Below are 23,209 nucleotides of genomic sequence, written 5' to 3' on the forward strand. Positions count from 1 at the left end.
AAAAGTTTGAACGCTGAGGGAACTGAATTTTTTAAACATTTTTGTGCGCCTCTATGTTTCTAGTAAGAAATACTTGCAGTAACAAAGATTGAAAAATAAATAAGAACAGGATTAATATGTGATACTCATGAAATTGAATCTGACAGCTGTGCATAATCTTAAAGGAACCCTGTGCTTTACTAAAAATGAGAAAGCAAGGCTTTTGTAGCTCAGTTACTACTTGCACTGATTCTTAAGTTTGTATTTACATTTCTTTATCATAATAGTAGGCATGTGTGAGCCTCAAATTTTTAGATCATATTGAGAACTAATCTCAATCCCAATATGAACACCAACAGTTCAGTCTCAGACACTGAGAATATGCAGGTAATTGCTTTGCTTTGCAAGGTAGCATGCAAACCATCATAATCATCATAATCCTAATGGTTGACAATTGCAGCATGCATCAACTTCTCAACAAAATCTGTCTTTTCTTCTCCTTGACATACTTGTGGTGAAAAAGGACATGGCCCTAGAATTAAATATTTAAATACATGATTTATGAAAAAATTTTATCAAAAAGGAACTGATATCAAGTGGGATAAGTGGTGCACTTTAACAAATTACCACAATTAGGGTAGCGTTAGAAATTGTGATTTCAGTGGAAAAATGTATCCATTAGAGAAAATTCTCATTCTTTTATCTATTCTTCAAATATTTCCAAATTCCAGTCTTTAACTAAGAAGTAATTCCCATATATGTCTAAGAATAGCCCTGCTATAACGGTAATGGTTTAGCACTAAGATTGCCTTTTCCTTTTTTATGATTACAAGTTTCAATGTCAATTCACTTTGGATGATGTGAAGAGTACTGATTGTTTCTCTGAGCAATTTCCAAATATAGGAAATTTTATTTGACAAATAATTGTATACCGTGTACTCATAATCATTGCTCTAGAAACAAACAAAACACATACTCATGAATTAATATATATATCACAGCTCTGACAATTTATTACTTCTGAACATGGAAAATGTGGCAGTTAATAAAACAGATGTATTCAGTGAAAATGGGTACCCCAGTGGAATCAAATTATATTTCTTAAATTCTGTTATAGATTTACTGCTAAAAATATTCACATTTAAATTAAATCTGTATTTAATGTGAAGTATTAATATTTTGTATAACTGACCACTCATTTATAAATTAGTGTACTTCAATTTTGGTTTCATGTAAAATAGGGGTTTTCCACACAAGAATTATATGTATTTGGTCATTTTTAGTTCAACTTCATCAATTCAAAATTTCTGTGATTTTGATGGAGTATTATGGAGATTACACATCTGAACTAACAGACAGACATTGATGCCACGTTATTCGTTTATTTTGTGTATTTTGTGCAGGTAGTTCATAAAATTTAATCTTCATGCCCATGCATAATTAATTGGTATCCAAAGACGTGCCAGTATCAAGAGAACAAGTAACAGAAAAACATATAAAATAAAGTTATCCCTGTAACAAGCTGTGAAAGCCCATAAGGTTGTGAGAGGCTGAGGCTCCCACATTTTCTAGACAATCGGCTCGCAGATGGCAGTAAGGTTGTCAGCCTTACATGCTGGCTGCCTTTTACCCCCCAGGAATATTCCTGGGACTAATTTCTGTTAGAGGCTGAGTCGACCCCAGAGGCATAGTGTGGCTGGAAGGATTAGGTAAATTGAAAAAAATCGACCTCATCAGGACTTCTACAACCTTCTGGCTTGTAGCGTAGTGCCTCAACCAACTACGCTACTGCATACCACAGAGAAACATATATTGAAGATTATAAAATGGTAAATGATTATGGTTATTCTAGCTGTTATATTTAAAAGTTTGTCATTCTAAGGCAATTTGTATATTTTTGTAACTGAATGTTTTTGCTTATTAACTTGTTATATCCATTTTGTAACACCACATTTTTTACATGAAGCACTTTTACGAAAGACGTGGCCTCAATTTACAGTTTATGATTTAATTATTTGTGAATTTTTAGTTATAAATTATTAATGTATCCTTTTTTTTTTATTTTACTGACAGCCAGTCTGTAGATTCAATGTACATGTTGTCACATAACATGTGTTTGAAGAACCTTTCTGTATAACAAACAAGAGCAAGTTTTTGTGCATCTTTCTTTCTATATTTAATAGAAATAAATGTTCTAACATTGTATTTTGAACTTTTCATTTACTAAGCTGGACTCAGGCATATATGTTGCAACAGTGCTTGTTTATGTGCCACGTGAGTTGCATTATATTATTACATATTTTATTTCCTGTATTAGTCTGCATCCTGGATGTGTAAATATGCAGTAAAAGAGTAGTTCAATAGTCTGTTGTAGATTTGGATTTTACCAGTCAGTACATGTAGCAGTTTCAATGTATATTTCAGAACATTGTTTTCACTAAATATACGCTCTTTACCACAGAAAATGAAATTCTCAATAGTGATAGGAGTAGGTGTTTATTGTTATCATATGTTATAACCAGTATTTTTAATAGTTATATGTTATAAATGGCCTGGCACAAAAATGAACAACATTTCTGTCCTGCACACATTACATTGTTTGAAAATGTAATAAAATTGCAGGATGGTTATAACTAAAGAAATACAGGATTTTCTGCCTCATCAATGCTGTAGTATTACAGAGTAATAAATGAAAATTGCAAGCTTATATGACAGGAGATCTGCTTTCATTGCAATCCTTTGACGGAAATTCAAAAATTAATTTATAGAAACCATTAAATAAACATATCTGTTTCTCTCTTGCCATAAAAGGAGAACATGCACGGACCTTCGCATCTGTACGTAATCACCCATTAGTAGTGATGATGTACAGACTTTCCTATTAGTACATGCATATGAGTTATATTGAATTAATTATAATTTTCTGCATCTGAAAGATTTATTTGCTAATATCAGGTAATAGAGAAAGAACAGGTTTCTAATAATTACTGGATTAATTAATAAAAGTCAGATTTGGTTCTCATATCAGTGACTGTCTTCTTTGATGTAACATCATGTGGTCCAGTAAAACGTCCCTGAAGTTTCTAAAGAACATACTATCTCGAACTGCAGGGCCAGAGGGTAAGTATTGATTTCTCCAAAACACTAGTGAACTTCTACTGGGCTACATGACATTACACTCCAGAAGATAGTACCTTAATAAATTTAACATTATTTTAAAATGCTTCTTTGTAATTGTAAATCAAATAATTGCTCTTAAGTTGACCAGTTACTATGAGGGGAATCTAAAGTAACTTTTTTTTATATACTTATTCTGAAACATTCTTTTACCACCACTCATTAGATTACTCCATCTAAAATGTCTGGTAACTAAGTATTCAGTATTTTTATCTTACCAAAAATGCATAATAAAAAATATAAGGTTTTGTATATGATACAGTCTTATCAAAAACCTAAAAATAAATTGTAAGCATTTTTGTACTTAAATATAATATGTATTTTTGCTCATATTTTTCCAAAACGTGTGGAGTACAGCATCTCTTCCTTAAACATAATAGTTTCTTGTTTAAGAGATCCAAGAATCTGTATTGCCCAGTTATTATTCCTTACTGATATATAATGTTATCTTTTGTGATTTTGTCCTCACCAGTGTTACTCTCACTCAAAGTATTTTTCTTGTTGTTCAGTTGTAGATCTGATACTAAGTGAAATTAATATTTGTATACGTTCCATATATAGTGGGAAAATTTCATTTCTGAAGAATTTTTAAATATAACTAAAGTGTATGTACTAGCATCACACTTTTATCTACAGTAACAGAATCTGTATACATTTTCATTATGACCACCATTCTTGTTACAATGATTCTGGAAAATTTCATCATAAAGTATTCAATAATTAATTTCAGAATTGTTATGAATGATATTTTCAATTATGTACATGATAAAGTTTAATGTTTATGATGAAAATTGACTTTGTGGCTTTTCGTTTATTAAAGTTCTGAGAAGATTTTTAAAATCGTTCCCTCAAAACAAAATATTTTTTCATTTACTTATTTCAGTCAATGTCAACCCCTTTCACAATATGTTTTAAGAATTTCACATTTACAGACATAGTAGAATGTAATAGGGATATTTGTAGCATTCCATTTTGAACCAGCCATAGAAAGTTTCTTTCTACACTTGCTAAAATGACTAATGCTTTTCATTTACATATATGAATGCTGTAATAACACTAACTAACATGCATGGCTTGTCAACTTCTCTGCAGAACCGACAGCAGCAGCAGCATCAACTCCACCACCATCACCACCACCACCATTACAATCTAACATCATCACATCATCTATTACTGACACCTTCCAACACCAAAACTACCAGTCTGAACCTCCAGCAGACATCGATTGCACTTGGGGGGAAACAACAGCCCCAGCCACTCTATGGGAGCACGAGGCAAAACAGCAAGACCAACAACAGTGGCAGCAGAAGCAGCAATAGGACATATCTCCCACCCATGCGTTTGGAATATCAGCAGCCTTATTATGTCTCAGAACCCTATGTCACAGATAGCATAGTGTATGCAGACTTAGCCCTGGCAGGAAATGGCAGGCGTGAACCCCATCTCCTCTCACACTATAGAGCACCACAAAACTCTACAGAATATGCCATCTTGAAGTTTCATGATGTTGGACAGGAGATTGATGTGTGAAAAGGTTTGTACAGGCACTAGTATCCCTTTAGTGTTCTTGAATATACAACTTGAACTGTTCACTATGAGTAAGACAAATTTCTCATTTATATACACATATTTTGTTAGGTTCAGCAGTTGTAAGGAGGAATACGGATTTTAGTTTCTCACAGGTACTCTCTTTCTTCACACCTCTAATACAAATGAAAGTTTCAGCCACCTCACTATTTTATTGCAGGACTGAGTATTCAAAATGAACCTAGTCCTTGAGAATTTACAGAGACATAGCACTTTGAACATGTCATAAGTTCCATCTGTAATTTATTTTGTACAAGTAACTGATAGGGGCATGCCATAGCATAGTTGGTTGAGGCACTATGTTACAAGCCGAAAGGTCATGGGATCAAGTTATGATGTAGTGGATTTTTTCAGTTTACCTAATCCTTCCAGCCGCACTATGGCCCTGGGGTCGACTCAGCCTCTCACAGAAATGAGCACCAGGAATATTCTTGGGGTAAGGGTGGCCAGCGCGTAAGGCTGACAACATTACTGCCATCTATGAGTCGATTGTCTAGACAATGTGGGAACCTCAACATCTCACAAACCTATGTGCCTCCATAGCCTGTTACAGAGATACCTTTACTTTACTTTTACAGGCAACTGATTTTTTTTTACACATGGTTGCTTTGCAGGTTCATTCGTGGATGATCATTTATTTTTGTGCTCTAATATAGTACTCATAATCCTGTTACTTACCCTGAAATAGATGAAGGTTCTGTCAGGTAACATGCAATCTAATTTATGTGCCATTCTTTCTCAATGCAGCAATTCATGTAAAACATTTAATATGAGATATATTCTAAAGGGTTCTGATGTTGGTGTATAACATTGTGTATTACAGTGCTTTTGAATTTGTCTATCATATGATACTCTAAAGTGGAAAGTGGAGTTTTTTTAGAAACTCTTGTGTTCTTCAGAATGTTGGACAATGGACAAAGTCAAAAACCCCAATAATCCCAATCAGTATGATATATAATATATTGCTATCACATTGCACACAAGGCGTGATTCCCCATAAACTGCTGAAGTGAACGTTAAAGCATTGGATATGATATGAATAATAAAATGCTTATATTTGAATTTTAAATTCATGCAAAATTTAGCTTGAGCACAGTGAAAGCTGGTACCTATGATGAAGTCTCATTCATTCTTACATTGAGGTCATTGCTTTAGCCACTCTCTATATTAACTATATCTGTAATGACATCCATTTTTACAAAACTGTAAATAGGCAGGACACTGGTGATCTGAACTTACCACGTGAAGGATGTTAATAGTCATATCCTTACCCCTTTAGAGGAGACAGATGTGCCCCACATTTAAGTATACTGTACATATTGTTGCATATAGGCCTGTTACTAAGCAATGACCATGAAGAAAACAATGAAACAATGCCCATTGCTAAGCAGTAGGTTCTTAATAAACAATAATTTAACAGCAACAGAGGAAGGGTGTTTTCTGTGCCGTCCTTGTCAAGATGTTATAACTTGGATGGTTTGGAGTAATGAGATCAGTTCTTAGTCTGTGAAGTGAAGACTAGGAGGTTCATGTGAGATGGCCGCCAGCCTAGTAGTTAGAGGACTGCAATTCAGTCGTTGTGAGCTGCTGCTGTTAGAATCTGGTAGCTTAGGCATGGGGATAGTTTGGGAAACCAAAGTAAGGGCAACATCCACTGTTGGAAGCCATTACCAGGCACGGCTACTGGAGACTATAATAGACTGAGGATACTACTATTTGCGTGACTGATCTGTAAAGTGTAGTCATGAGTTGTGTGTATAGGTGGTCAATAAATCAGGTCACCAATCAAATCCCTGTATATAGTCATTCGTATACATTGCATTATTTTCAAAATACATTCTCTACAGTTTTTCGTGCATCAATGGCCGTGGTATTAATTTACCACTGATACACATCTGTTGTTTTGTAGCTAATTATACTATAGATAACAAGAGAGATAATTCTTCCTTTTATTATGTTATGTATCCACCATAAAAACCGCCTCCATGGTCTAGTGGTCAGAGTTTCTGGCTACAGCTCTACAGGTCCCGGGTTCGATTCCCGGCGCTATCAGATTTTCTGAGAAATAGTGGGCCTGGAACGGGGTCCAATCAGCCTCTTGAGGATAATTGAGGAGGTGTTTGAATGGAAAAGTAGTGGCTCTGGTCTAGAAACCTGAAATTAGTGGCCGTGGAGATTCATTGCGCTGACCACGCGACACCTTCTTTCCGCTAAAGTTGGCACTAAGTTCGTCGACAAGCGGTGGTCGCTCTGTAGGTATAGTTCGCGTGCGGGCTAAAGCCACGGAATTTGTTTTATCCATCATAAAAAAGTGTAAAGCTATTCATGTAACAGGCCGTGGAGGCCCATAAGATTGTGAGATGTTGAAGCTTCCACATTTTCTAAGCCATTGGCTCACAGAAGGTGGTGAGGTTGCCAGATTGCGCCCAGAAAGATTCCTGGTACTCATTTCTGTTAAAGGCTGAGTTGACCCCAGGGCCATAGTATGGCTGGAAGGATTAAATCAATTTAAAAATCCAGTGACCTCATTGGGAATCGAAACCATGACCCTCCTGCTTGTAGAATAGTGCATCAGCCACCTATGATACCACATTCAAAAATATTGTGAATTAAAATTGTAATGTTTAATGGCATCTTCCATGTCATACAATAGTAATTTTTGTACCACATTCTACTTTTTATCAGATCCATAAAGTCTGAATTGAGCTTTATGTGGACATTCATTTCACATTATTGTTAATGATAATTCAGAAATAATGGACCAAAGGTTAACATCCTTTATTCCTTCAAACTCAAGAGCAGTAAACACTGAAGAAGAAATTTGGAGAAAAGATGAAAAGAGAGCTGCTTATCAATTCAGAATTAGTGAGGAGAAATTAAACGGTGGTTATTTAGTAGTACTATTCCATATTACAGAGTAGTTTGCAGTTGCATGATACAAATTTTGAGGAATCCAAAGGATGAAGTATGGGTGATTCTGTTGAAACCATTTGACAAAAACATGAACATACTATCATAATTATTCCACGAAACCTTGGGTTATTTATTTGCTTTTCACCTCAGCTAACTGCATTAATTGCTGTGTTAATCACATTTATAAAGCTGCCTGACTGAGAAAAACACATCAGTAACATGAGGTTGTATTTGAAGCTGTCACCTGTCAAATATAGTTTGACATGCTACTGCATACTTATATTACACAGTGCAAATTATCTGGATACTTGTTCATTCCTTTATGCATACATGGTCTGATATCATAATTTCAGATTCCAGGAAATATTGTTCTGCAAAATTATGTCTGGTGCTTTCTTTCTAGAAGTAAACGAGGCAGTTATATTCAACATATAGGAGGGAGAGATATTTTGTTAATATTTTTATAAAATTAACCTCAAAAATTTATACTGAGAATGGAAAAGTTTACTCCAATTTGGAGTACTGGGACACAAATTCTTCATGTTATGTGGTAAACGACTTCATACGCAGTGATGTCTGTCTCATAGTTCAGTACATATTTGCAATTAAAATAGGGTTTCTTCTTTGAAAGACCCTACATATATTTTTATTGGTTTGTTATGAGCATTAAAAAGTAGAATTTTTTATCTGTTTGTAGGTTTTCCTAAGCATGTTCTTCCCCTGGCTTTGTATTTACTAGTTCAGGCTGAGGGTATCAGAACTCTTTCATTGCACAGTTTTTCTCAGTTTTTAAATAGCATCTTATTATTAGTGAAAGTTGAAAATCTGACTTTCTTATTTTATTTCTCTCAGTCCTGATACACTGTGCTTCTCTCACTCTAGGAACTGCATTACAAATTTGATTTATGATAGCCAAGATTTTTATCTGACCTACATATCGGCATTAAAATTTTGACCAACCAAAATTGTACATGCTGAACAATTGCCTCTTATTTCAGCCATTTTATATAACTGCAAAGCAAAATAATTAAAAGGACAAAAGACTCACCTCCAGTAACTTGTTTCCACCCAGAAAATTTGATCCTGCTCATTGCAGAAAATGAGTTTAATTTTTATGGAGTTCTTAGGTAATTCATTAGATAAGTCATCTTCTCAAAGAATTGTAGCTACACGTAGTTTGTTTTTTACTGACTTTGTGTAATGTTTTCACTATCAATCAATATGTTATGAGTATTGGTTCATGCTGATTTATCTGTGTTTTCAAATAGCAAGTTACATGTAAAACTATATTAATTACTGAACAGCCTTCTTCTTTTCATTCATTCATTCATTTATTTCAAATTCAGTAAATCCAAAACATAGGTTGAAATACAACCCTGGATATAGAACATGTCAATAATAATATTAAAATAAGTTCCAAACATTGAAACAGTCAAGATAAACAATAAAAACGATATAAAATAGTGCACAGTGTAAATAAAAATCATTGTATTCTCCAGGTTTGTCATTGTAGGGTTTCATTATTTTGTGTTGAATAATATTTACATGAATCGAATCTTAAATACAGAATTTAGTTAAATTTCACGTTTTAAATACCCTTTTTTATATACCAACATCAGAACTTTCTTTAAACTGTCACAGGGTGAATTATTATACCATACAGTATTAAGAACTTCTGTAAATCTTTTAATAAAATTTTGTCTGAATATTTATATTATGTAGGTCTCAGTTTATCTTGTCTAATGAACCTGTCCTCTTTTCAGGATTTTTAGAACAATATTTATCATATTCCTTTGAAATTCTTTATTATGAGTGTGATGATACTCATATGCAGTTCCATTTTACACGTTCCTGTGAATGAATATTTCTTAAATTTTTATGATTAGTAATTTATAAATCTAACCAGCTTCTCTTCCTACTTCTTTATTTTTATCTCGAATATCATTACCTTTGCATATTCAAATTTCCTCTGTCTGCCTGCCTAAGTATTTTAAGACTGGCAATAATAAAATTACCTGGTATACTGATGTTACTAATATTTATCTTGGCTACTGTTGTTTTGCAAGTAGTTGCAAATAATTATTTTTCCTTCACTTGTCTGACAATCACTGGTATTAGTACTATTGAGAGAATGTGTGTGTGTGTGTTGTGTGTGTGTGTGTGGGGGGGGGGGGGGNGCGTGCTTGCAATTACAAAATATCATAACTATATATCAGAAGACTTAAATGAATACTTGCAAGGTGCATAGATTTAGTGGCACTTGGGAAGTGGAATTTGACCATGCCCATGCATTTAGAATCAGGTGAACCTCTTTATCTTCAAGTTGCCTGATTTAATATGAAATATTATTAATTATTAATCTTTATGATAAAATCTAAAAATAGACAAAAATTATAAAAATGAAAGAGATGCTATTATAAGAGGTGACTTAAAAATTTATCCAGAACCTTTCATGACAACCCATAGCTACATTCAGCCTCCCAGAAACATTGTCACTATGCTGGTGGTTCTTGATATTATAACTATTGTTTATAGAACTTTAAAAATTCCTGTATCACCTGTAAAGTTGATGTAGAAAAATAACTTTAACAAAACTCAATAATACATATATTTAATTTCAAAGATAAAAGAATGAGATTCAGATTGCTGAGCAACTTGCCCTCTTTTCTAATTCTTTGCATATTTTAAATACCATTTTGCACTAGAGGCTCCTTATTCTGAATACCCCTTTTAGTAAGGTGACACCTGTAACTTGATTTCCCAACATTAATTACTATGTCTTAGAAATTTATACAGTGTAATTAGTAGCACTGGCGGCCTCCGTAGTCTAGGGGTAACATTCCCACCTCATGACTCAAGGTACGCGTTTTCAAACCCGGCGGAGGTCGTGGAATTTTTAAGGGCGGAAAAATTCAGGGAACAAGTCCTCCGGGAGGGACTTTAAGCCGTGGGTCCCGTGTCGTAGATTTATGGCACGTAAAAGATCCTCATGTCTAGGAGACCTCTGAGCAAAATTAGGAAAAATGTTTCCCGCCCAAGTAGTTTCCAATGTCTCTGGTAGATGAGGAAGTTATCGAGTACCAATGCCAATAGAGGGCCGACCTCGCTGGCAGAAAGGGGAGAGTTATCGGGTACCACTGCCAGTAGAGGGCCGACCTCGCTGGCAGAAAGGGGAGATAGTGGGCACCAGTATTGGTAGGGTATGGCGACAGTAGAAATTAAAGGAGGACGTACAATAGACTATTAGTCGTGGTGCATGGGGAAACCCACCCCCTCTGTACTGAATAACTGAATAGTAGCACTATATTTCAACAGTATACAAATTCTCCTATTATCAGTTTAAAACTGCTGCAACATAATCAGTTATACCTTATAATAAGAATGTTTTCTCTTGCAGTTTTCATTTCCTAGGGCTTAGTCTCAATTCCACATTATTTAAACAATTATGTACAAGTACATCATATCAAATCTGGATAAATTTCTCAGTAGAATGTTTATTAAAGTTAGTTACTTCAGGTCATGCCTGTAAAATTATGGAACTAAATCTTTATGTTACCCATGAGCAGTTTTGAGCCATATATGCCAGTTACCTCATCCCAACTGCATTTTATTCTAAACCTTAAGGGCCTCTTACACCTGGACACAATTTGTTAGGCTGTAGCTGCAGAACTGTAAGTTTTCTAAATTAAACTGAAGACAGAAAAATGCAAAATTGATCCTTGGTACATTGCAGTTCTTGACTGATTGCCCCTTCTGTTCTTTGTTGTTTAATCTCTGTTAATTTTTATTTCTGAACTTCTGTATATTTGGTATATAGTAGGAGTATCTGAGCTGTGACCATATTAAGGGAAGTGCTGTTTTCTTATTCAGGCTCCTTATATAAAATATGAGATGCAAAATTGTATATTTGACCTGCTTATATTACAATGAAACTGATATTTTGAATTTCCATTTCCTCTCAATGTACATTCTGTTATACAAAGCTTTATGATGAAAGCACACACATATCTAATACTCAGTTCACTTAACTTGAATTTTATGATACATGGAGGTGCTCAAAAGATGTACAGAATTATTATATAACGCTTAAAATTATTTTTTAACAAAACTCTTATAATAAGTTTATATATTGCCACCAATTAACATGTCTATTTTCTCAACAGGAACGTCCCAAAGCCAGCGTTACATACATTTATTAGAAGAAGCAAACTGGCATAGAAAGAAGTTGTAGGTATAACTTCCTCTACTCTACCTTGGTTGATTAGGTTGGAACTATTTCATGGCAATTAACATTAAATGAGGCAGCAGTGTTTGATCCTTGTACATACCTTTTGAGCACCTGTATGATATCATTTATCTTATGGCACTTCTACTTGCCGTGTTGTATTTGCATGAGTATGTGCTTCTTTGTTCAGTGATATCATGTTATTGGAGAGTAGAGTAATAGCTTTGAAGAGAATTGAAACTAATCATTGCTGTTTGATGTGAAGTGCCTCTGTTGCATGTCAGTTGTGTGTTGTAGTTCACTATAATCATCGTTTACTACAATCATTGCCCAAGCAAATGAAGTAAAGTTCAACTTAACTTTACATTGAGAACAGTGTAACAGTGTAGATATCAATTATAATTGATACACTGCCAATAAGAATTCAGAATTGCTTACTCCACATTGTGAAATTAAAGAACTATTATAGCATTTAATGGCCATATGTATTGACATAACAAATATGATTCTTCATGTTATTCCCATGCTGACCATATTAAAAGTGTAAATAATTCCTTTAAACTTTCTAACATCATAGTTATAATTTTTAAGTTAATGGATGCACTAACTTTCAAAATTATTACTTATAATTAACTTCTTGGTAATTATTATTATTTTAGCAGCATAATCATATTCAGTCACAGTAACTATATAATGTTTCTGATATACAAATAATTTGATATTCCCTTCAAATCAATTATTAAATAAGATTAATCCTTCACAGGTAATGGTGCTCATCTCCATTTTAATTGCATGCAGTATTTCAAATGTTAGATTCTAGTAGAGAACAATTAGAGGCTTAAGTAAAATTAGACATAAAATGTGATCCATAAGAAAACACCAAGTTATGAAAAAATGCCAGCATGTGTTTGAGAGAGCTATTTCCTTTCATGTAACTTATCACTTACAGCCATTCCGGCCGGAGTTCTCTGACCTGGACTACGCTGATGTGGATTATCGCTCATATGGACCTATAAACTACAAGATGGCCTCCATACAGGCAATAGAGCAGGAGAAGAAGAAGAATCTTAAGAATGAAAACCAACAGCAGCCATTGCACTCTTCTAACAACCACCTACCAGATCTGCTCTAAGCTTGCATTTATTTATTTTCCTTGCTATAATAGATATTAAAATGGAAATAGTAAATGATTACAAGCTTCAATGATCTTCCATCCAAACAACTCCAAGGCAGAAATGGCATGGGGAGATGCTATGAAACTACTGTCAAGATTCTTCTGTTTGTATGTACGTACATAATGCCAAAACAGGAATTAACTTGATACCACTAACCTGTGATTAACCAAAGAAAGTGCTAGTGTGATCCTTTCCTTGCTTTAAGCTATTCCTATTCCCATTTTTATCAGTTATACTAACAGCTGCTGAGACTACTGGTGGTGCTCCAAGTCAAGTGACTGCTGCAACTACTGACTCATGTGTCATGAGAATAATAACCAAATAAACAATTTGATATACTGACTTGGGTATATAAACACTAAACAATGATGTGCATATGTAAAAAGAACTATACCCAAATCATTTAGGTTGCGTTTTAATAAAGAAATTAGTTTTTTTAATAATATGTATAAACAACCTACTATATATAAGGGGAACCAGGAAATGTTCCTGTTATCAGAGATGTGTTAGTGTGTGTTAGAGTATGTGTTATGTGTGTATGCAGACAAGCCAAGTAAAAGTGTGTCTGATGTTTAGTGCACGGCTTCCACCAATGTTGCAGCACAAATGTCAGTTTCAGTTGGAAGTCGGCCAATATGATAAGGCCCCACTGAGTGTATATTTTCAGAATGTGATAACCAACACTGGATAGTCCAGCTTTTGTAAGTAATCAAAAAGATGAATATATGAGAATTTTTAATGTCCAGCATGAAAAGTGTCTGGGCATGGTACCAGGTTTCATAACATGCAGACGTGATCACCTGCCAGATTGTAGTATTTCTTATTGTGAACCTTCCCTTAAAACAAGTTTGCATATACCAACATAATTTTTTAATCTTGTATTTCAAAATGTTTTGAATCTTGCTTTTTATGTCAGAAGGTAACCTCACCATGTCTGAATTAAGAACCATGGTTCATGTCTGTATATCTCCCACATCACATGTTGTGTTGGATTTGTTAGACATTGTTGATGTTCTTTCCAATATATTGATACATTAAATGCACATTTTTATTGCGTATGTTTTATTATCATTGACATATGAAGATTACTGTCATCTTGGACTTGACACTGTGTAATTTGATAATACAGGTACCAACATTTCAGGGGATCCTGATGTCCCCATCTTTAAGGCTCTTCTGAACTGGAGTATGAGGCAACAGGTTCCTTTGAAATTGCTGTGCTTATCAACCAAACTAAATCACTCCACATCTCAGAAGGCAGTAATCTTCATAGTCACCACCATGAAAACTTCCAATCTTATATGGTGGTATATTAAATTCCCATTAGCTTCAGAAGGTCTAAATTGCAGACTTTTTATAAAAATTATTGTAGTTTGACATCATCATTACTGAATTGCTCTAATTCAGTCTTAAAATTCGCTTTGTCATTTTAACATTACAAAGGAAGTTTGTCAGTATTTTGTCTGTACTTAGAAAATGTTTCTATTTGAAACACTCTTTGGAATTAACTATTGAAGTAAGGCAACAGCTCTTCTCTGGTGTCATGGTAACTTCCGGTATTTTAGATATACCCTAATGTGTTACCTCCAACATCATTTTGTTGTTAGAACTCTGTCTGAAGTATGTTCCGTCCAGTTAGGCCATAGTTGGCATTAAGAGACACTAACTTATAAAAAGGGTATTTTTGTTAACTCTCTTTACCGGCATTAGGATTGGAATTCTGACTGGTGGGTAATCTGTCATGTACAGCTCCTGTGCAGACCTCGGTAGAGTTGACAGTTCATACTACAGTTATTTCCATCATAACATTTCTGTTCACATTGCCTAAATTTTGTGGTGCAACCAAAGATGTGGCCGCTATCTACAAGATATTATTGCTCAATCACAGCTGGTGAAGATATGTATATGGTTTAACTGCAATAATATCCAAAGTCCAAAGACCGAAATGAGTTGAAGTGCGTGTATTATAAAAGGTTGTGTGTAAATGTGAAAATTTGAAGAAAATTAATTATATTTTATGCATTAGTTACTATTTATTGTCTCTAAATTTATTACATTGCATTCTTTGTATCTAAGGAGTAAGGGATGATATCTGCAATTTGAGCCCTGTATTGGAGCTACATGTTGTAAAAAGAAACTGACTGCATCACTGCCAACTGCCATCTTCTCCACTGCTTTGGTTCCAAAACTAATGGGTGGGACACATGTAGGACATGTAAAAGTGGCTTAACATTAGTTTGAAATTATTTGTCTTTGAAGTTTTGCTTCAGCTCATACTAAAACATGTTTTATCACTGGTCTTGTCAAATTTTACTACCAGTTTTCTCAGTCTGTTCAAAATAAAGGAGGTACATCATTGTCATTGACAGTATTTTTTCCATAATTTGTATATGCTTCTGCAACATGAATTAAAGACTTTTTCTTTTAAACTTTGCTTCTCACAAAATTGTTGTAGCTTTGTGCTGAGTCATCAGTCTTCAATATAAATGTTCTGATTGCAGAGGAAGGGAATAATATTGAAAGCAACAAAGAAACAGAACATTAGTAATCAAATCTGGTCATATAACTAATGTGATATTGTATGCTTTTTTTTTTTGCAGTAGGTAAAGAAAATTTGTTTTCTTGACGTAATGGCAAATATTTCTATCATATTTCTTTCATATTTGCTCCATTATAAAAACAGTGACTGCATACCACCATGGAGTTTTATACTATGAAGCCTTTGTTTGTATTATACATTGTTATCTTCATTGAAATTACCTACATCATTGATATGTGTCAAATTTAGTGTGTGATATATTGATAAAATTCATAGACCTGTTGTACTATATGGATATTTAATAGAATATTATGACTGGGTGAAGCTGTGGAGCTATAGAATACAGAGTTTCATATTTGTAGTTTACTGAAGATTCTTGCCATAAATTCGTTTGATCTTGTGGGTGCAAAGGAAGAAAAAATCTTGTACATGAAACTTTGTTTGTATGTGAATGAAATGACATCAAAGTGACTAAACAAGAGCTGTGAATCCAAGAAACACTGATTCAGTATTACACAAGTTCAATCATTGCCCACTCATATAATCTCTGTATTTAGTACAGCTGGATCATTTTTCCCATCTCTGTACACAAGGAAATGGCAGGTATGTAACTGAGCATAAACCCTTGAATTTTCTAAACTGCATGAAGAAAATCACCAACAATAATTTTTAAATAGCGATATTATGAACTTTCATTTAATAATTATGGTAAATTACTTCCTTTTTGCATTCATGAAGAAGCTTTTCATAGGAAATTTGGCAGTTTTTATGACAGAGAGGAATGCAGGCCTATTTATAGGCAGTGTTCTTGTAGATCCAGTACTCTCCTTCCAGTTTGCATCTTATTATTCTTTAAAATTTGAAATTCTTTCTATCATACAGATATAGTTTTGTCGGTGAAATTCTGTGAATGAATAATTTCATTTTGCATACAATGCCAGAAATATTGAGGATGAATGTCTAAATCTTTAAGAAAATTATCTCTGAAGAAACACAAGTTTATTGGCTTCATTGTGTGGAATATTTTTTCTTTTAGATTGTCCATTATAATTTTGCATATGCTGTACTAAAAAACTCACTATTATAATCATCTATAGATTGGTAGAATAAGGGAATATTTCATTATACATCAACTTAAGGTAGAGAGACTTTAACCTTTGTAAGGTAAAAAAGAATAACCGCACATTTTAGCTGTGACTTTGTGAGGTTCTTTATGACAGTCTGTGTCAGATAAGAAGGGAAATTATTGAGGAACTTCAGTGTAGCCAGTGTAAATCTAGACACTAATATCAAAAGCAGAAAGTTCCTGTTTCTTGAATTATTAGATCATATTTATTCAAAATCTTGCCATAGTTTAAAATTATAGAGAAACGGAATTGTTATTATTTCTCTCCAGTTTTCTCATGTGTTGGGATTATTTGTAGTTACAGACAGGCTTACCTAGAGGAAGGGCACACATGGGAGGAACATTTAATGGTATGAATAACTACATGTTATGTTACCACTGCCATGAATGGTTCAGTAGAAAATAAGTAAGATACCAGACAGTATGAAAATTAAAGTTAAAAACTAAATTTCTCCATTATAACATGTTATTGTTTTTAACTTTCTTGAACCATAGGGAATTATTTATATGATCAACAGAATATGAATAAATCTGAGGAGTATTAGTTTTGGTTGCAGAAAACTTGCATGTACATTAAAGTTTCTTGTACACTAAAACGTAAAAATTGTATTAATATTGTTATTCGGGAACAAGAAATGATTGTACATATTTGAATATTTTGGTTTACAAACAATCACAGATAAGGTTTGGTAACATTAAATATTAGCAGAGCTGAACATTTGAGCGGCATAATTATATCTGCTTTTGAAAATATAGGAAGAAATTTACCAATACAGGAATACACATAAACATTGAATAGGAAAGGACAGACTGAAATTTTCTTAAGTAATTCAGGCTTCATAACAGACCAGGAAGATTAATAAAATTAACCTTTAGTACAGAAACGAAATTCCAGCCCTCACCTTATGTAACTATCCAAATCATTTTAATTGATAGCAATTCCTCTTTGTTCATAAATTCACATAGAAGACATTGCAAAGAACATTATCTTAAACGTAACAGTGTTTAGGAATTCATTTGGAAAGTACAGAGTGGGCCAGACTCAATTAGGCAGTTTTTGATTAGATGTTATTTTTATTGATAAATGTTAACAATTGCAATGGTTACAAAAATGGAATTGCACACACATAAGTCATTGATTTTCAAGATGCTGGTCAACCTGGGCACCACCTAAGTCAACACAGGCTTGCAGATGCAAAGCAACATTTTCACACGCCTTTCTACACATATTCACCGGAACTTTATTGAACTCCTGAACAATCACCTTACGCAAATGTTTCACACTGTCAATGGGATTAGCATACACCTTGTCTTTGAGGTAACCCCAAAGGAAAAAGTCTGGTGGGGTGATGTCGGGTGATCGGGCTGGCCACTCCACAGGCCCTCGATGGCCAATCCAGCGTTGAGGAAAAACTTGATGCAAGAACGCCCAAACAATATTGGCGAGGTGTGGTGGGGCCCCCTCTTGCTGCCACCACAGTTCATCAAAGTTCTCTCTCCTCTGAAGTTCTGGGATGACACTTTCCCTCAGCAACTTTAGGTAGGTTTCCCCCATGACGCAACCTTCAAGGAAGAACAGGTCAATCAGTCCTTCGCCCGTCACGCCGCCCCACACCATCACTCCCGGGGACTGGAAATCGTATTCAATGGTGGCACTGTGGTTCTCTGGCTGCCAAAACACGCAGTTATGTTTGTTGACCAATCCTGATGTGTGAAATTTGGCCTCATCAGTCCAGACAATATTCCGGATAAGGTCAGGGTTCTCCTGAAACTTGGTCAGCATCAACTCGGTGAACTCAAGTCGCCTGTCGAAGTCGTCCTCGTTAAGAACATGAATAAGCCGTGGATGGTATGGCGTCAGCTTCATGTCACTCAAAACTCTCCGCAAACTTGTCCTCGAAATGTCCAGTAGGGCCGACAAACAGCGGGTAGACTTCGATTTCTGAGGAGATGATGCCAGTTCCGCAGCAACACGTGCTTGTGTGTCAGCAGTTCGGACAGTTCTCGGCTGACCAGGATGCTTGGGATTCAAAGCACTGGCAATTTCATAAAACTGCTTGTTTATTCGGGCGATTGTGTCCCTGTGGACTGCTGGCTGTCCAAACTCTTCCAACATCCTGCGCTGGACTTCTGATACATTGTTGGTAACTGAGAAAAGGTGCACACATTTTACACGCTGCTCGATAGACAGCCGTCTATTGGCCATGACGTTTCCTTGATGCGCACTAAGTAGGCAGAGTATTGACCTCGTTCACAGCATACCGTATGATGCTGCCATCTATCGACAACAAAAGGTACTTTCCCATTATCCCGTGTGTTGTTGGATTGGTTACTTATTAATGATCAAAAACTGCCTAATTGAGTCTGGACCATCCTGTAGTCTGTTTAGCCATGATACCAAAAGGTACAATATTTCAGAGCCTAGGAAGTGGAGTAAACTCCTGGTTATCTTGTATCCGAACACCCAGAATTCTCATCTAACTAGCAAAGAAAATTTACCATATTTGTAAAGTTATTAGTTCACTTGCAGACTAAATCCACAGAGTTTATTAAAAAATTTGTGATGTGCATATGTTCACCTACAGCACTATAGTTTCCCCAGTTACTACTAGCAGCACTACCCATCATCCTCCCTCACAAAGGTGCCATTACAGTTAAGGCTAACTGAATTTGCGATTGTGTTAATGTATGTGCATCCAAAATCTTTCACCCGTCTATCTGCTCTTTCGCCTAGGAAGACTACAATGCAGTAACTAAAGTAAAAACATTTTTTATTGGGTTTCTGCAATAGTATTTCTCATGAAATCAGCACACCTTATTCCTCATACATGCTGAATAACAGGAAGCTTGTTCTACCAAGTTTTACCATGATAATTTTTCTCACTATTATCTCATCAACATAATTATCTTGACTAATACAAGCAGTTACTTCATGATAAATATTCTAGTTCTTTGTGTCTCTCTAAACAAACTGTGCATAGATATTGGACAGCATTACTCCACAAACATTCAAAGCATTTGTTACAATGAATGTGTATAAGACTTGCAACAAAATGGATTTGATACAAATACTGCCTTCCTCATGTGCATTTCTGTTTAGATAATAGCTGTGTATCTATTACTACAGAATTATCAAATCAAAGAGCTCAGGAAGGATGGGGTATGTAGTATGCATAGAAGAGAAATGCACATCAAATTTTAGCCAGACAACTTGAAAGGATAGCTTGGGAAATGTACTCATAGATGGGAGATGAAATATTGAAATTACTGTTAGAGTATCAGGGCGTGAACTGAAGAAGATATGTGATAGTGGCAGGATCTTGTAGGCACAGTAACAGGCCTTGTGTTTCCATGAAAGACAGGAATTTTTTTTGAGAGCTTCATGAATATTAGTACATCAAGAGGCACTGTGTTTCATCTAGTTAGTTTGTTGGCTGTTGGATATGAGAGTCACAGAGCAGTGACTGTCAAGAGCTCTATCTTCTAGGATATAGCTCATTGGAGGTCAATCAGTATTTCAATGAACATATCACCTTCATCTTCAAGGTTCAAGAGGAAACTAAGCAAGAGACAGCAAGCAAGCAGAGCCCTTTGAATTTTCTTTCTTGGCTTATTCTTCAACATTGAAGATAGTGGAATGTTCCTCTGAAATATTGGTTGACTTTCACCAGACGATGAGGCATTATATCCCAATATTTTGTTGTCTGTTTGCCTCTTAGCTTTAGTTCTATGCAAGGAGAAAACTATTTCCTTGCCAGATGATGTCTCACTTTGTTCATCCTTCCATGCCATTAGACAATTCTTATACAAAGGTAAAGACAGTGTTGAGATACTCTGGTATCTCTTGTGTACTCTTCACCATTACCTCTAAAATTTTTAAAATTATTAGTGTAACATCCAAAAGGACAACAAATATTGATTATATAGTATTATGGAACAGTAAAATATCTTCAAATGGAATTCATGGATAAAAGGTAGAAGAAACCCCAAAACACTATATTAAATTCATGTGCTCTGTGTTATACGATTTTATGTATGTTAATATTTCCGAAATCTTGAACTATCTTTAAGTACTATAAATGTTTCACATTTCAATTTGAAATTTCCAAAAGGCACTAGATACGCTAGCCTTTTTTTTTTCTCTCAGTAAAATGGGTCCCCAAAAGATAATTTCATTCATAATATTAAACCTAATGATTTTTCATTATCTGTTCATGCTTGTTCAGAATGTAACATTGTTTTTTGTCCTAGAATTGCTGTAGACATTTGATACAAAGGCAGATCATTATAAACTTTGAGCAAGGTCTCTCTTCTATTTTCAAAGGAACCATTTCCACATCCTAGGTATATTACCTGTATGGATATATGGAAAATAAAGGAAATGAATGAATGAGTGAATGAATGGGATATAATGCCATGTAGACTCTTGACTTTCAATGGACTATATGGTAGTATACCCCCAAAGACAGAACTCTTTGTAACTACTGCTGTGAGAACCTAAAATCCTACAAGTCACTACTTGTTTTTTTAACTATTTCTACAAACCTATAAATTAAGCCACATTACTAGTGATATTATTAGAGATGATCACTGGTCATATCACTGATATGTAGTTAATTTATCATAAAATGCAAAAGAAATTTGTTTTCAATATATGGGTCAAATGATACCTGTCTGGATATTTATTCCCAAGTTCACAGATTCACACATTAACTGAAACATATCCCCATTTTACAACACCTTTTATTTGTCTATTTATTAATTTATGGTTTATTTACCAACACTGTCAGTTGATGACGGTATGTGACATTAAATGATGAATGGTAGTGAACAATCAATTTTAAAAAGGATGTGGAAGAGCTGGTCATAGCCCAGTTTGAGGCAGTATTTATTTATTTTTTATCTTTTATTATCATTCATCGATCCATTCAGGTACATAACCATTGGATATAGAAATTGTCAAAAGATTACATTGATATATAAGATTATTTTAACATAAGATAAATATGTATAAGAAACTACTGAATGCAAACAAAACACAAAGCTATAATTACTGGGATACCCCAAGATAAAATTTATTATTCCTCTCAAGATACTCTTCAGCAGAATAGAAAGAGTTTTCTATAAGAAACTTTCTCAATTTATGTTTAAATTTATTAATGTTATGTACAACTTTTTTATTATTGGTAGTGGAGTGGGACTAAGTCCCTGCGGCCACTTCTGGCCTAATGTACCAGTCCCAGATGATAGGTGAGGGTGATTGTGGAGCAATGGGTGGAATGAAGATTGACAGGGGAAACCGAAGTACTTGGAGAAAACCTGACCCAGTGCCACTTTGGCCACTACACATCCCACTTGACCAGACTTGGGATCGAACCTGGGGTGCTGCAGTGGGAAGCCAGCAACTAACTGCTTGGGCTATGGTATGACCCTTTGTGCAACTTACTTGATACTGAGGGGTAGAGAGTTAAATAATGTAATACTGGAATAATATACTCCTTTTTGGACTTTAGTTAGACTTACTAAAGGAACATGAAAGTCCAATTTTTAGTGAGTAATTATTTTATCCAATTCAAATTCTGGCATTTGCTTGGATAGACTGTGGACCAGAGTTGGGATAATCGATGTCCAGGTTGAAAATTGAAAGAGACGCTGCTGTTATACAAAGCAGAACATTTCTGCTTAAGCCAACTTGCTTGGATTTTATGATGCAATTTAAAAATATGTTGCATGTTGTATTTTGGATTCATTACATATCATTTGAATATACAGGGTGTCCCAGGAGGAATGCCCCAAACTTCGGGAGGGTGTTCCTTATGTTGAAGTATGCCGATATAACCCAAAACACCAATGTCCAAAGTTGAACGGTTACGGAGATAATGGCAAGAGAAGTGTCGAACTTTGACCGGTGTTACACGCTTGTTGATTACAAAATACATATTAAAACTGGCAGGAATATGTGGATTCTGTAATGTTAATAATGTACGTAACATCAAACTAACTTGTGAGTGACGTGAAGCCATAAAATTGAAGTAAAAAATACTCGCTTGCCATGTCATAATTGTCCTTAAGGTTTCCAAGCACTATACATGACACATGACTGGCAAGCGCTCACATATCTTGGCTGACTGCGCTATAAGCCGACCACATAACTGTATTAAACGTACATTCACAGAAAATCTCTTTTGGAATTTCGTTTCGGTTATCTCGTGGATTATTATGGGACCATGTATGCACATTTCGTAAATTATTTACACTGTCCAGGGTAAAAGACGCCTCATCACTGAATAAAATGATGCTTAACAGTTCGGGATGAGCTTTTATCCAGTGGCACAAATCCATACGCTGTGCGTGGTCGCCTGGTTCCAGATGTTGTACCCTTTGATCATGGTAAGGATACAACTCTTCATCATGTAAAGTTCGCCACACCTGCATACGTGATACGCCGATGCGAGAGGCCATTCTACGAGTGGACAGACGCGGATTTC

General features: G+C 35.0%; 1 protein-coding gene across 1 annotated transcript in view; it reads left to right on the top strand.

Annotated features, from left to right (window-relative positions):
• Nucleotides 1–15,236, top strand: part of LOC111862320 (titin) — a 584,441-nt gene extending 569,205 nt beyond the window's left edge. Inside the window, exon 23 of the mRNA XM_023847603.2 lies at nt 12,831–15,236. Coding sequence (XP_023703371.1) covers nt 12,831–13,013 — 183 coding nt within the window. The 3' untranslated portion in view covers nt 13,014–15,236. The remainder of the gene's footprint in view (nt 1–12,830) is intronic.
• Nucleotides 15,237–23,209: the final 7,973 nt, after the last annotated feature.

The sequence above is a fragment of the Cryptotermes secundus genome, unplaced genomic scaffold (assembly GCF_002891405.2).
Source record: "Cryptotermes secundus unplaced genomic scaffold, Csec_1.0 scaffold319, whole genome shotgun sequence".
NCBI classification, from domain to species: Eukaryota; Metazoa; Arthropoda; class Insecta; order Blattodea; family Kalotermitidae; genus Cryptotermes; species Cryptotermes secundus.